This window comes from Perissodus microlepis, chromosome 13 (assembly GCF_051167445.1).
Source record: "Perissodus microlepis isolate ML-2025 ecotype Zambia chromosome 13, ASM5116744v1, whole genome shotgun sequence".
In the NCBI taxonomy this organism is placed as follows: Eukaryota; Metazoa; Chordata; class Actinopteri; order Cichliformes; family Cichlidae; genus Perissodus; species Perissodus microlepis.
The window spans coordinates 15191811-15206793 of NC_140473.1; the positions used below are offsets into that span (position 1 = coordinate 15191811).

Consider the following 14983-nt stretch of genomic DNA (forward strand, 5'->3'; position numbering starts at 1 on the left):
AATCATGCTTAACTGGTTTTAATTTCAAGAACCTCTTTTTTAATACAATAAGTCTGTTCATCAAGCCTCTGCATCCATTTACATCCATCTATTAAAACTGGCTTTGGAATGGATAAAACAGGCTAATATTAGGCTTCGGGAATGGTCTTCCCAACCCTAACCTCAACCTTACTGAAAATTTGTGGATTACACTTAAAACCGGGTCTATGCTAGGAAACTCACCCATTTAAACTCTACCAATTCTGTCCAGAAGATGGTCAAATATCCAGCCATAATTACTCCAGAATCTTGTTGACAGCAACCAAAAATGTCACCCTGAGGTGTAACTTACAAAGGGACGTTTGACCAAATATTAGTGGACACGTATTTATATGTTTGACCCTGTTTTGACTGGAGAAAATCCAAAATAAATTCATCCTGTGCATCCAATTCTTGTTTTTTAAAGTGACTCAGGATGTATGCTGTACAATCATTCCATCCTGGAAAAAGAGGACTTCAAAGAAATCATTAAAAGCCAAAAAATAGAATGACATTCATATCAATGATGAGTTTATGTAAATGTTTGACCACAACTGTATGTGTACTTATGACAAAGTGGAACTAGAGTACTTTTCTTATATTAAAGTCAGACAACAATCATTTATCAAAACCTTACTGGTTTAAAATATTTATGTAGAAAATAACAGGAAAAGGGATCTAATGACCCCACTCCCTCCAAATCCCTAAATGCTCCCTCCCCTTACCATTTTCAGTATGTTTTCCCCCTAACATAGTTAAAAGAGCATGGTAAGACTTATGTAAGTCCTTCACTTTTTTTTCCTCTCTCAGGAGCTTATTTGTGCAAATTACAGAGCTTGATTCTGTAAATGATTTTGCTTTATCGGTTGAATGTTCTCATTGACTCACTAGAAAGCCTGTAGTGTACTTTTTGTAGAAACCAGGCACAGATTCGAATCTTGTATTCTCTACGCTAATCCAGCACCTCTCTGTTGTATTAATGTCGTTTCTCTGTAGAGGGAATAAGCAACTTTTTTTTCTGCTTAAAAAACCTCACGGATCAAAGTCCCTTACAGCCACATCCTACAATTGTCAGTGAACTGTGGGTGGACAGAGGAGAAAGCAGCAGTATTTGAGTAAAACACGGCAGTAGTGGGGCAGAGGGTGAGAGGCGTCGGCTTGTCTGATCAGCTGAGGTTGACTGAAGCTATCACTGTAAAGCATGTGTGCGGCAGCTCTGGAGGAGTACTGTGGGTCCATTTTTTGGGTGAGTTAAACAAGCAGAAAGACTGAAGAATTAATTCAAACAAACATATAAGACTAGTAACATACAAAGTAAATTGTCTGGAAGGTATGTTGAGAATGACAGCAAACAGACATAATAGCACCTCATAATACCATGTCAGGGACATGTTGATGTTGAAGTTGGTATTGAAGTTTGTGGTGGTTTTTTTGAAGATCTTTTTTTTTGCTATACTTTGGAGACATAAAAGCTTTAAGACAAGTGTAAAAAGGGTAAAAAGCTGTTCATTTTATTGTGTCAACCCGTTCAACACAGATTAGACAAACAGGAAGGTAATGATTTCTATTTGTCACAGCAACTATGAAAGACATCTTCCAAATATGCAGAAAAGAAGATGATTAACGTTCTGGTTTCAGAGTTTCTGGTTTCAGAGAGTTAATCAGTTGCACTTTATGGTTCCCTTAGAAGGGCAGCAGGACTTTGTTATGCACGTGTGTTTGTGTCCTTCAGAATGCTTCATATCTGAAGCGACCAGACCCAGACCTTCCACTATGTGTGGAACAGACAGTTCTTGTATGGATCCCCCTTTGTTTCCTGTGGCTCTGTGCCCCATGGCACCTGCTGGCTCTCTGTCAGAGTGCAAACGTAAACACAAAACAACTGTCCAAGCTCTACATCTGCAAACAGGTAAGAAATACTATCTAATAAAGACATCTTCATAAAAAATTGTTGTTTCAGTTCATAGTTTAGGTAGCTGTCTTCTAGTTTCAAAAGTTTAACCGTATACTGTAAAAAAAAAAAAAAAGCTTTACTGTAAAGTTTTACAGAATTTACAGGAAAAACAGAATTTCTGTTATTTTTTATTATTATTATTATTATTATTATTATTATTATTTTTAAGTACATAAAATATGAATCAAATTACAATAAAATAACAGTATAAGATGACAAAATGACATTAAAACTAGTTTCTGTACTTTCACATGGATTTGTTGTCAGTTAACACATTTGTTGTGTTTTAATGGAAGCATTTGTTACGCATTCTTTTTATCTTGAGTAAAAGAAGGATGTAGTCTGAGTTTCTAATCATTTATTGCCTCTAGCAGTTCAACCCATAAGCATGTACATGGATCTCTTTGATTCAGAAAACCACAGTCTGCAAGCAGTTAGCTGTAACCAATGTCCTGAAAGAGAGCGACCTTTACTTAACATTACAGAGAATTATGTATGATGCTTTTAATTGGTCAAAACTGTTGGGGAGACGCCGTGGTTTAGACTTGGCTTTCCCTCGTTGGCCCAAAGGCTGGTCGCAGCCTTCTGGCACTCCGCTTTCCTCCGGTCAGGCGAGGACACATCTGGGGTGGTAACCTGCCTCTCCTATTTCTGTATAACAGCCTGGTTTCATGTGACAGTGGTCACGGTGGTATGTGAAATGCATACTTATTCCAGGCTTTGGTATTGTTCACTATACTGCAGCCAAAATCATAAAAATGCATATAAAGTAAGATTCGTGAAATATTTGACCTCACACATTCATCCCAAGAAAATGGTGACAACATCTATGAATGTTCCTTTTATGAGTAAATAATTTCCATTTAGTATTTGTAAACCCTCACAGGGTATAATTTAAAAAATGGTGCATTTTTTTATTGGTTATGTACTTTTTTAGAATTATTGACCAAAACTGGTAAATATACCATAAACCTATAAAAACAGAAATACATATTTTATATTATTCTCAAGATATATTAATGAGTTTGGACAATACATGTTAAATGCCTATGAAATCACGGGATTGTATAATTAAAAATACTATATGATTTAATAGCATTTTAAATTAAAAAAAATTAAAATAAATTTTGTAACACTAAAATGATCATAATGTATTTGTAATTGCTTAGTTTTTTTTAATACAAAAATGTCAGTAAGAAGTGAAGGGTTTAACTCCAGAAGATTTCACATTTTAGTTTTAAAAAGAAACAAGGCGTGAAGGACGGGCACTTTCCATCTAAGCTTAATAGCAGTTCGCTTTCAAGTCAGCAACGATACAGAAAAGAAACAGACTTAATATGGAGAGGTCACTGTGGATTATGGGATGCTTACAAACTGACAGTTTGGAATTTTTACCTTTTGGAAGAGAAGGTGAAGATTCTTTTCAAAAAGCTAGGGAACAATTCATCAGAGGTAAATGGATCATTTATACAAATATACCCTAAAAGACCAACCAGTGCTTACTTTTGTATAAGCACAGGCCAGAACAGTCTGACATTTCTTGTTGTAAAAACGGCAATAGCTTATTTGAAAGGAGGAAAAAGGAGCAGTCACAGTCAGCAGCAGGGCACAACCATACACACTGCACCTGCAAGTCAAGTGTAGCAAACACAGTGTTATTAGCACACTGTCTTTACTCTAGCTTGGCACTAAATCTCTATGACTAGTACTATTCTATATAGTTAACAGAGGTATTAGTTAACTATTAAACAAACTCTTTCCTAGCATGATACTGAGAGCAGGCTTGCTAGCAAAGCTAACGGCTGAAGTGATGTTAGGGTTTTTATCTTTTTGCTACCTGCAATAGATACTGTTCAGTACACATTTTTTTATTATTATTATTATTATTACTTGCATTTAGGCAGCTTTATTTAATCAAGTGACCCTCCAGTCGAAGAGACTTGCTTTTCTTTCTTTCAGCATTCATTATATGACTTATTGGTTTCACGGGGTATGGTAAAAAGGTGAGTTTGAATAAGCATTTTAAGGTAGTTCAGAAATTGTCATAGCTGTGGTGTTTCAGTGAAAACCCTAAAAGGTTATCTGTACATCATCAGGACCTACTCTAAGGAGCTTGGAAAGAAAAGCATCTGGACTTCTGTAAGTTGCTTGAAGAGGTTTCACCTCTCATCCGAGAAGCTTCTTCAGTTCTAAGGTCAAACGGTGGCAAGTCCCAGATTTAAACCCAGTGGGAGTTACCCCCCAAAGAGGGACAAAGGACCCCCTGATGATCCTCTACCTAATCACATGAGCCAAGGTGTGAAAACGGGTGTGGGTCACAATCAGCCAGGGTTTCGGGTGAGCTCATTGTGAAACGTGGCCCCACCTTATCATGTGATTTCCTGAGGTCAGATGGCCCAGGGTGTGAGTGGGCGTTAAGGCGTCTGGGAAGGGATCTCAAAACTGGATTATAGAAGGCAGACAGTTGGTGTTGTGAACCACCGCCTCTGTTCAAAGATGGTCACTCACAGTGGACATAAATGGCTTCTTTCACTCCTCTTTCAAACCATCTTTCCTCTCTGTCCAAAATGTGAACATTGGCATCCTCGAAAGAGTGACCTTTATCCTTTAGATGCAGATGGACTGCTGAGTCTTGTCCCGTGGAGGTGGCGCTTCTATGTTGTGCCATGCGCTTGTGAAGTGGCTGTTTGGTCTCTCCAATGTAGAGGTCTGGGCACTCCTCGCTGTCTGTCTTTCTTATCCTCCCTAACACCAGCTAGGGAAACCCTGGCTGATTGTGACCCACTCCCATTTTCACACCTTGGCTCATGTGATTAGGTAGAGGATCATCAGGGGGTCCTTTGTCCCTCTTTGGGGGGATACTCCCACTGGGTTTAAATCTGGGATTCTCCACCATTTGACCTTAGAACTGAAGAAGCTTCTCGGATGAGAGATGAAACCTCTTCAAGCAACTTACAGAAGTTCAGATGCTTTTCTTTCCAACTCCTTAGACTACGATGACCTGGATGACTGAGAACCTTCACAGACACCATCAGGACCTACACAAAAATGAGGCACATTGCCAATCTGTACGCTGTGTAGCAGTTTGCAAGTATGAAGAATTACAGTGCTTTAAAGGTTTTGTTTACCGTTACCACTAACATTTTCTGTGACTTTGCAGGGACCTTTGTAGAACTACGTAGAAGTACAAAGTTACCGTAGTCCTGATTGTAGAACTTTGAAGTTTTTCTCTCAGTGTTTGCTCAATGTGCTCATTCAGTGTTCTTCATTCTGTAAAGTTCTTGTCTCCCTCTTTCAAACTATTGTTTCTCATTCCCTGTTTTGTTTTGTTTTTATTTTGCTAGTCATTTTTCTCCTGTCTCTTGCATTTAGTTTTGCTTTCTTTTTAAGTTGTGCTTTGTTCCCCAGCTATGTCCATTTCCCTTAATTCTTATATGTGGATTTTATAACCTATTTCCTTTGTTCTTTGTCAGGTCATTTGTTAACCTGCCTTCAAGTGCTCCAAGTTCTCTGAAAAAGCTTGATTTTTGCTGTTCATTTCCCCCTATGGACTGTAATCATTCTAATTAAAGATTAGTTTTCACTTTAATCTGAGGGTTTCTCAGTATTTCATTAACATTCCCCTCTTTCCACACTTCATGCTAGTTCACAAATGCATTTTCAAATGCAGAAAAATAGCTACACAATGAAAAACACAATCAATACATATATTACTCATTTTACAGACTGTGCAAACCTCTTTACAACTGCACCTATTGTTAGGCTTTTTCATTATTTTCCTATATTATTCTGATGCCTTGACTGCATGCTGAGGTGGCAACCCCAAACAAAAGTACAGTAGTATAGGCCTATTTAACACCATATACAGTTTACATGAGACAATTTTATTTCTTATGTGAATGTTATTTATTTTAACTGTCGTAAACAGGATGTGACAAGTGATAATAATAACAACTGTACTGCATTAAAACATTCACAGCAGGTGGATATCCAGTCTTTAAGTGATGAACCCTGCCTTCGGGTCAAAACTACTCTGCATTTATTAAGGCTGTTGTGTTTTTAGCATGTTTAATGCTTTGTAGCTTGTCCTACTTAATCTGAACAAACCCCTAAAAAAAGGCTGTGATAACTGTCGACCTCTCTTGGTTTTTATTACCACTATTCATTTTAAAACTCAGTTTTTAAAACCTTACAATGTAACAACAGCCCAGCCCATGCAGCAGTATATTAATGACCAACCTCGTACTGTGAATGGATTATCTCAGTAGTTCCCCTGACTGACTTTTGGTCCATTTACATCATCCCGACATGTGATTGCATTTGTCCCTAAACAATGGGAAACCTCACGTTAACTTTTGTTGAGTTGAAAAAGGTTAGCATTCATCCTCCAGTTTCACTGTGTTTATATTATGCTAACCATAGCTGTGTAGCTAGCCACCACGTAGCACATCATTATATACCAGCTAGTCCAACTACAGTAACCATATAAATGTCACTGCTGTTTAGATTCCTGTCGTCATTTATGTCGAAAGTGATAGCAGAGCTTTACGTTTTAATTTTTCAGAAATCCCTGAATCAGAACATGGTATATTATTCAGTCTTCGAAAAATTTTAGAGATTTCCTACGCACCACTAGAGGGAGCCCATGTACCACCAGTGGTACGCGTCCCACAGTTTGAGAACCTATGACCTACTGAATTTTATTCAGATGTGTTGCAGCAGGGACACATGGAAAAATTTGGGAACACTGGCCCTTGAGGACTGGAGTAATGTAAAAAGAACAATGTTTTTCCAAAGGTCAGTGTAAAAAAAGAGTGTATACATTGAAGCTAAAACACATGTAGTGTAAATTCTCTGTTAAGGTCAAAAACACCAAGAGGCCATTCTCTGTGAGTTTATTATAAATGCATATACTGTGTATGAAATGTTCTAACATGGAAAGGACAAGTCATTTACAGGAAAAGGGCAAAGAGATGTCTCATTCTGCGTATTTTAAGCTTCTGTTATCACTTCTCTAAAACCTTGAAGGAATGAAGGGAAAGAACTTAGTTTTAAGTATTTGTTATCTCATGAAAAAAAAAAACATAGTATTGGTTAAAAGTTTATGCAAAAGATTATTAAAAAAATTTTTTTTGCATAAAATAACATGATTTATTCTCCTGTCTCTTCTGTGTTTCTTCCTTCAGCTTGTGGCGTCCCTGTTGTTCCTGACAGCCATAGCACACCTGGGAGTCACATTAGGAGAAGATTTTGGTCCAAACAGTGACCAATCTTCAAAAAATGCTGGTGTATACTACGCAAATCCAGTTTTATTTGCAGTCACATGGGTAAATAGAGCAACGTTTATATTTATTTATTTAAATTTGAAAGGATTTGTTTTTTATGTTCTGATGTGTCTTCTTTGTTAGATCCTTGTCCTGCTTTGCCATGAAGGATTAAGACGGGAAGGAGCAATAGACTCTGCCTCTATTTTCCTCTTCTGGTTGCTCCTTGTAGTGTGTGACATCTTTCCTTTCCAGACCCTCCTACGAGAGGCTCTCAGACTGGTATGAGTGATGTGATCAAGTTGGATTTAAAGTAGAAGACAAATAGTAGATTTACTCAGACATGGTGCAATAACTTGATATGATTGACTTTTAGCTCTCCATGTGTTGCATAACACACCATTTTCATTTTTCTTTAGGACCCTTTAAAGTATTTCTTTCTCTCATTTTTGGCAATTAGGGCGAGGTCCGTGATGTCCCACGTTTCAGCCTTTTCTACATTTCTTTTGGGCTTAAACTGATTTCATTAGTTCTTTCTACTGTGGCTGATATCCCCCCAGAAGCTAAAGACCTTATAAAAAAGGTACCCTTTATTTGTTATTGGTTTTGCTTGTTTGTTTTCCGAGGGCAAAGTTCATAAGGAGTCGGATGTTAATCTTGTTTTTATCCACAGAATCCTGAAGCAGGTGCAGCATTTTTGAGCAGAATCACATTCAACTGGTTAAACAGGTAACATTAAAGTCAGTATAGTAGGAATCTTAACAAGCACCTACATATGTGCTCCATGTCTTCAAAGTTCTCATTGTTTTTACAGTATGGTCTTAAAAGGCTACAAACAACCTCTGGTTCAGGAGGACATGTGGGATCTGAATGAGAGTGATAGCACTGCTTTCATCAATGAGCGTTTCCAGCATTTCATGAAGCCTGAGCTGGATGCAGCTAGGGTCCGATTCCAGAACAAGATGAAAAAGAAATCAGCTAAAACCAGAGACAGTGCCCAGGAAGACCCACAGCAAAATGGCCTTTCCAGTGGTCTGGGGAAAGGAGTCAGTCAGGATGTACTAATGATGGTGAGAGCATTCAAACACTTCCACACACATGTACACTATATTGAGCTACAGTCTAAACGGATTTTAATAACACCACTAATCAACATCACTATGTTTTTTTCTGAATAAATCTCATCAACTGTGTTTAAACGATCTGTTCTTTTAGGAGGAAAGGGGGAAGAAGGAAGATGAAAAGAAGAAAAAGGACAATAAGGAGGAAGAGAACTATCCCAATTCATGGCTGATTACCACCATTTACAAGACCTTTAAAAGGATTCTGATTGAATCTGTCTGCTTCAAACTTCTGCAGGATGTGTTAACCTTTGTCAGTCCTCAGCTTCTTAAGTGAGTAAGATATTACAGAACGTTACAGAAATAAAACAACAGATTTAAGAGAAGAACAATGTTGTGCTTGTACAATGTCACTGGACTTAAACCAGCAACTCAGCTGTGTTGTACCCTGTATTGGACTACAGTGGTCTCTTAATAGTTCACTTTTCTGACTTTCTGATGCATACTTTTCAAAAAGAAAAGGAAAATATTGAAACCAGTTCTTTTTATTCTTCTACTGGACAGAGAAGATGCAGACTCAGAGTGGTCAAAGTATTTATAATCATTTTATTCAATATATTATCTTCCGGAAGAGAGATCCGCACGATGGTAAGCATCTGCAGATCAAGGTTCAAGGTTCTTTATTTGTCACATATTTAAAATTAAAGGAATTTGAAATGTACATTGTGCCTGGGTTTAGAGTGTCTGGAAGAGAGTCCTGTCTCAGTCAATTATAGATGATGTGAGAGGGCGGATGTGTGTGTGTTTAGGGCCCGGATGGCTTGGGGATAGAAGCTCCTCTTGAGTCTCTCTGTCCTTGCCCGGATGATGCGGAACCTTCTACCAGATTGCATAAGTTGGAACAGTTTGTTGCCAGGATGGGATGGGTCCTTCAGTATCTGCGCTGCTCTAGTCCGGCATCTCCTGGTGTAGGTGTCCTGAAGCGGGGGGAGAGCAATCCTGCAGCAGCGTTCTGCTGTAAGGATCACTCAGCTTTTTGGTCCTTCACACAGCTGTTCCCAAACCACGATGTCATGTTCTGTGTGAGGATGCTCTCCACAGCGCCTGTATAGAAAATCCTGAGGATCTTTGGAGAGACCTCTCCGTGAATCGCTACCTTATCGTGGTGGAGGGGTTTGTGTGTCCCAGGGATCCCAGGGGCTATGTTGTGTGGGGGCTTTTGCCCCCTGGTAGGGTCTCTCATGGCAAATTGGTCCTGGGTGAGGGACCAGACAAAGAGCGATTCAGAAGACCCTTATGAAGAGAACATCGAGGGAACAGTTTACCCTGCCCGGGATAGGGTTACCGGGGCCCCGCCCTGGAGCCAGGCCCGGGGAGGGTGCCCAAGGGCGAGCGTCTGACGGCCGGGCCTTAGTCCATGGGGCCCGGCCGGGCACAGCCCGAAGAGGAGACATGGGCCCATCCTCCTGCAGGCCCACCACCCGCAGGAGGCGCCATAGGGGTCGGGTGCATTGTGTGCCGGGTGGCGGCCAGGAGCGGAGGCCCTGGCGGACTGATCCCCGGCTGCCAAGACTGGCAATAGGGACATGGAATGTCACCTCTCTGGTGGGGAAGGAGCCTGAGTTAGTGCGTGAGGTTGAGAGGTACCGGTTAGATATAGTCGGGCTCACCTCTACGCATGGCTTGAGCTCTGGAACCAGTCTCCTGGAGAGGGGCTGGACTCTGTCTCAGTCTGGAGTTGCCCCTGGTGAGAGGCGGCGGGCTGGGGTGGGTATTCTAATATCCCCTCGGCTTGCTGCCGGTACGTTGGAGTTTTTCCCGGTGGATGAGAGGGTTTGTTCCCTGCGCCTTAGGGTCGGGGAACGGGTCCTGACTGTCATCTGCGCTTATGCGCCGAGTGGCAGTTCAGAGTACCCAGCCTTCTTAGAGTCCCTGGGGGGGGTGCTGGAAGGTGCTCCACCTGGAGACTCTCTTGTCCTGCTGGGAGACTTCAATGCTCACGTGGGTAACGACAGCGAGACCTGGAGGGGCGTGATTGGGAGGAACGGCCTCCCTGATCTGAACCCGAGCGGTGTTTTGTTATTGGACTTCTGTGCAAATCACAGTTTGGCCATAACAAACACCTTGTTCGAACATAAGAGTGTCCATAAGTGCACGTGGCACCAGGACGCTCTAGGTCGTAGGTCGATGATCGATTTTGTAATCGTATCACCAGACCTCCGACCATATGTTCTGGACACTCGGGTAGAGAGAGGGGCTGAGCTGTCAACTGATCACCACCTGGTGGTGAGTTGGATCAGGTGGCGGGGGAGGATGCTGGACAGACCCGGTGCACCTAAACGCGTAGTGAGGGTGTGCTGGGAACGTCTAGCTGAGGCCCCAGTCCGCGAGATCTTCAACGCACACCTCCAGCAGAGCTTCAACAGCATTCCGAGGGAGACTGGGGACATTGAGTCCGAATGGACCATGTTCAGCGTCTCCATTGCCAAAGCTGCTGCATTGAGCTGCGGCCGCAAGGTGGTTGGTGCCTGCCGTGCTGGTAATCCCCGAACCAAATGGTGGACACCAGAGGTGAAGGGAGCCACCAGGCTGAAGAAGGAGTCCTATTGGGCTTGGTTAGCCTGTGGGACTCCGGAGGCAGCCGACAGGTATCGACAGGCCAAGCGGAATGCGGCTCGGGCAGTGGCTGAAACAAAAACTCGGGTGTGGGAGGAGTTCGGAGAGGCCATGGAAAAAGACTTTCGGACTGCCTTGAAGAGATTCTGGCAAACCGTCAGGCGTCTCGGGAGGGGAAAGCGGTGCTCTACCTGCACTGTGTATAGTGCTGGTGGAGCGCTGCTGACGTCGACTGAGAAAATTGTCAGGCGGTGGAAGGAATAGTTCAAGGACCTCCTTAATCCCACTGACACGTCTTCCAAGGAGGAAGCAGAGTCTGGGGATGAGGGGAATGACCCGCCACTTTCCGGGGGCGAGGTCACTGAGGCAGTTAAACAACTCCTTGGTGGCAGAGCCCCTGGTGTTGATGAGGTCCGCCCCGAGTTCCTGAAGGCTCTGGACGTTGTAGGGCTGTCCTGGTTGACACGCCTCTACAATGTTGCGTGGAGATCAGGGGCAGTACCCCTGGACTGGCAGACCGGGGTGGTGGTCCCCATCTTTAAGAAGGGAGACCGGAGGGTGTGCTCCAACTACAGGGGGATCACACTCCTCAGCCTCTCTGGGAAAGTCTATGCCAGGGTGCTGGAAAGGAGAGTTCGTCCGCTAGTCGAACCTCGGATACAGGAGGAACAATGCGGTTTTCGTCCTGGTCGTGGAACACTGGACCAGCTCTTTATCCTCTCAAGGATACTTGAGGGTGCATGGGAGTTTGCCCAACCAGTCTACATGTGTTTTGTGGACTTGGAGAAGGCATTCGACCGTGTCCCTCAGGGTGTCCTGTGGGAGGTGTTGCGGGAGTATGGGGTGTCTGGCCCATTGCTATGGGCCATTCGATCCCTATACAACCGTTGCAAGAGCTTGGTTCGCATTGCCGGCAATAAGTCGGACTCGTTCCCGGTGGATGATGGGCTCTGCCAGGGCTGCCCTTTGTCACCGGTTCTGTTCATAATTTTTATGGACAGGATTTCTAGGCGCAGCCAAGTGGCGGAGGGCTTTCACTTTGGTGGCCTCAGAATCTCGTCTCTGCTTTTTGCGGATGATGTGGTTCTGTTGGCTTCATCGGGTGAGGGCCTCCAGCTCGCACTGGAACGGTTCACAGCCGAGTGTGAAGCAGCGGGAATGAGGATCAGCACCTCCAAATCTGAGGCCATGGTTCTCAGCTGGAAAAGGGTGGAGTGCCCACTCCGGGTCGGGGATGAGTTCCTGCCCCAAGTGGAGGAGTTCAAGTATCTCGGGGTCTTGTTCACGAGTGATGGGAGAAGGGAGCCTGAGATCGACAGACAGATTGGGGCTGCAGCTGCAGTAATGTGGACGCTGCACCGGTCCGTCGTGGTGAAGAGGGAGCTGAGTGTAAAAGCGAAGCTCTCAATTTACCAGTCGATCTACGTCCCTACCCTCACCTATGGCCACGAGCTGTGGGTAGTGACCGAAAGAACGAGATCGCGGATACAAGCGGCAGAAATGAGCTTCCTCCGAAGGGTGGCTGGCCTCTCCCTTAGAGATAGGGTGAGGTTCGGCCATCCGGGAGGGGCTCGGAGTAGAGCCGCTGCTGCTCCACATCGAAAGGAGCCAGCTGAGGTGGTTCGGGCATCTGACAAGGATGCCTCCTGGGCGCCTCCTAGGTGAGGTGTTCCTGGCATGTCCCACCGGGAGGAGGCCACGGGGCAGACCCAGGACACGCTGGAGAGATTATATCTCTCGGCTGGCCTGGGAACGCCATGGTGTTCCCCCGGATAAGCTGGAGGAGGTGGCTGGGGAGAGGGAGGTCTGGGCCTCTCTGCTTAGGCTGCTGCCCCCGCGACCCGGCCTCGGATAAAGCAGATGAAGATGGATGGATGGATGGATCTTTGGAGAGACCCTGAACTTCCTCAGTTGTTGTAGGTGATACAGACACTGTCTAGCCTTTTTGGTCTGGACCTGAATGTGTACAGACCTGATCTGAAGCATTAGAAGCCTATAGCCTATATTATAGTCTGCTCCCTCCTCCTGTTATTTTGGTACTTACACGTCACACACAGTTTTGATCAAAACAACTTCTGCGCTACACTCTGCCTCTGCAGCTCTGCACAAGACTCCCTGTTCTGCACAGTTTCCTGTTCTGCACAGTGTTCCAGTCTTGCTCAGCAATTTATGACCTTTAAAACACTTAATGAGTGAAAAGTGGCCTCTTAATATTCTGGCCTGCATAAGACAAAAATAATCAGAAAATAAGTACTAAAAAATATATATATATTCCTTAACAAAAGGAAAGGAATTTATACAATTATCTGTCACAGATGTTTTTTTTTTATTCACTTGCAGTTACCTTGTACAATCCTTTGGGTTAACTATTCCCTCCCTGCGGGACCAGCACCCCAATACAGGAAGTCTGGGTCAGCTCTCTGTTTAAGAAGTTCTAATCGCTGGATGAGTATTACCCAGCAGGCAATGCAGAGTTCAGATGGGGCTTATGTGGCTCAGGGAGCTCGCCCAGCTTTAATGGTCTCAAAATCATCCGTATGTCTTCCCTGCTTATCTGATAAAATCCAGGGACCCGAGTAGCCTTGCAGTCCTGGCCTCCGTCAGGCACATAGTTACAGCGGCTCCCCTCTTTATTGGTGTGCTTGGTATTTAAGTGGGTTAGCTTTAGAGGGCTTGACAGTAGGCCTCAAGGGTATGTTATGTGTAAAGGGCTGAAGTAACCTGTAAGAGCTATTTACATTAAAATGGGTCAATACTCAGATTTTTACCTGTACTGTTTCACAACGGGTTAAAAGGTGAATATCAACAATTTAGACTTTAATTGTACGAAATTTATAATGAGTTAATGCTGAGTTTGTTCTTAACATTGGAGAGGAGACAGGCACGCCCAGGTCTGAAGATGTGCTTATCTCAGTGTTCTGTAGTCCTGACCTCCGTCAGGCACAAAGTTCACTTTGAGATCCAATCTTCTGAACTGTTCATCTCACAGCAGACGAAGGGAAGAGCAAAGAATGCATTTGGGCGCTCTCTTTTATACTCTCCCAAGTGCCTGTTTGCCCCCCCCTTCTCTCTCCTCCTATCTAGTTATTCAAACACATTGTTGACTTAAGATCATCTGATGTCCAACCACTCACTATCTATCTGATTAATCAAAGTTTACTTCAACAACACTTCTTTACATTTTCTTTGTAATTCTTAACATATAAGATCTCGTGACATTTGAACATTTAAGAGACATCCTTCACATTGCTGACACCAATAGGTAAAGAACTAAGTTGGATCATGTCTACAGACACAAAATCTAGACTGTTTCACTACTCAAACTACATTTCTCAATTAACATATTGATCAAGCTTATATTTTGATTTATCTTTAAACAAAAATTAAAAAAACAATAAAAAATGAGGATAAAAATAAAGATTAAAACTATAAATCACTTTAAAAAAAAAGGGATGTTAAGCCTTTTCACCCTCTCTCTGATGTGATGAGAAGAAGGCAGGGGGTCTTTAATCTCTCTCTGTCCCTCATGTCTTGACACTAGTCATTCATAACCGATAACAGGCGTGGCAGGATGAAATGAGGACATTGTTAGATAAGTGCTAAAGATGAAGCTGGAGATTAGCATGTTTTCTTCTTTTTTTCTGTTTTTCCTAGATTGATGATCTCGTTCACTCAGGACAAATCCAGATATGCCTGGGAGGGCTATTTGTATGCAGTGTTGCTGATGGTGGTGGCTCTGCTACAGTGTCTGACCCTACAGCAGTATTTCCGGCGCTGCCATGTGCTGGGGATGAAGGTTCGCACTGCACTTATGGCTGCTGTGTATAAAAAGGTAAAAACAAGCGTGACAGAACACCATTTATTGATATTGGTGTGAAAAAAAAATCAAATGCTGTATAATATAAATTACTGTTACACATTAGCAGAAAAAAATTACTAGTCATAATTTTCTGCTTAAGTCAGTTGTCAGATGTTTCAGTTATAAATAACTTTTATCAGCACATACTTGTCACAGAAAAACTATTTACATTATTTCTTAGATAAGGTCAGCTTTGCTTTTTTCAATATAT

At 42.9% G+C, this 14983-nt stretch overlaps 1 protein-coding gene across 2 annotated transcripts in view; it reads left to right on the top strand.

Moving 5' to 3' along the window:
* Positions 1-858: 858 nt before the first annotated feature.
* Positions 859-14983, top strand: part of LOC146374902 (ATP-binding cassette sub-family C member 2-like) — a 32348-nt gene continuing 18223 nt past the window's right edge. For both annotated transcript variants that reach the window (XM_084949617.1, XM_084949618.1), the window contains exons 1-9: positions 859-1264; positions 1751-1927; positions 7159-7299; positions 7381-7518; positions 7697-7819; positions 7910-7965; positions 8051-8306; positions 8452-8630; positions 14568-14745. In XM_084949617.1, the coding sequence (XP_084805743.1) occupies positions 1220-1264; positions 1751-1927; positions 7159-7299; positions 7381-7518; positions 7697-7819; positions 7910-7965; positions 8051-8306; positions 8452-8630; positions 14568-14745 (1293 nt within the window). In that variant the 5' untranslated portion in view covers positions 859-1219. The remainder of the gene's footprint in view (positions 1265-1750; positions 1928-7158; positions 7300-7380; positions 7519-7696; positions 7820-7909; positions 7966-8050; positions 8307-8451; positions 8631-14567; positions 14746-14983) is intronic.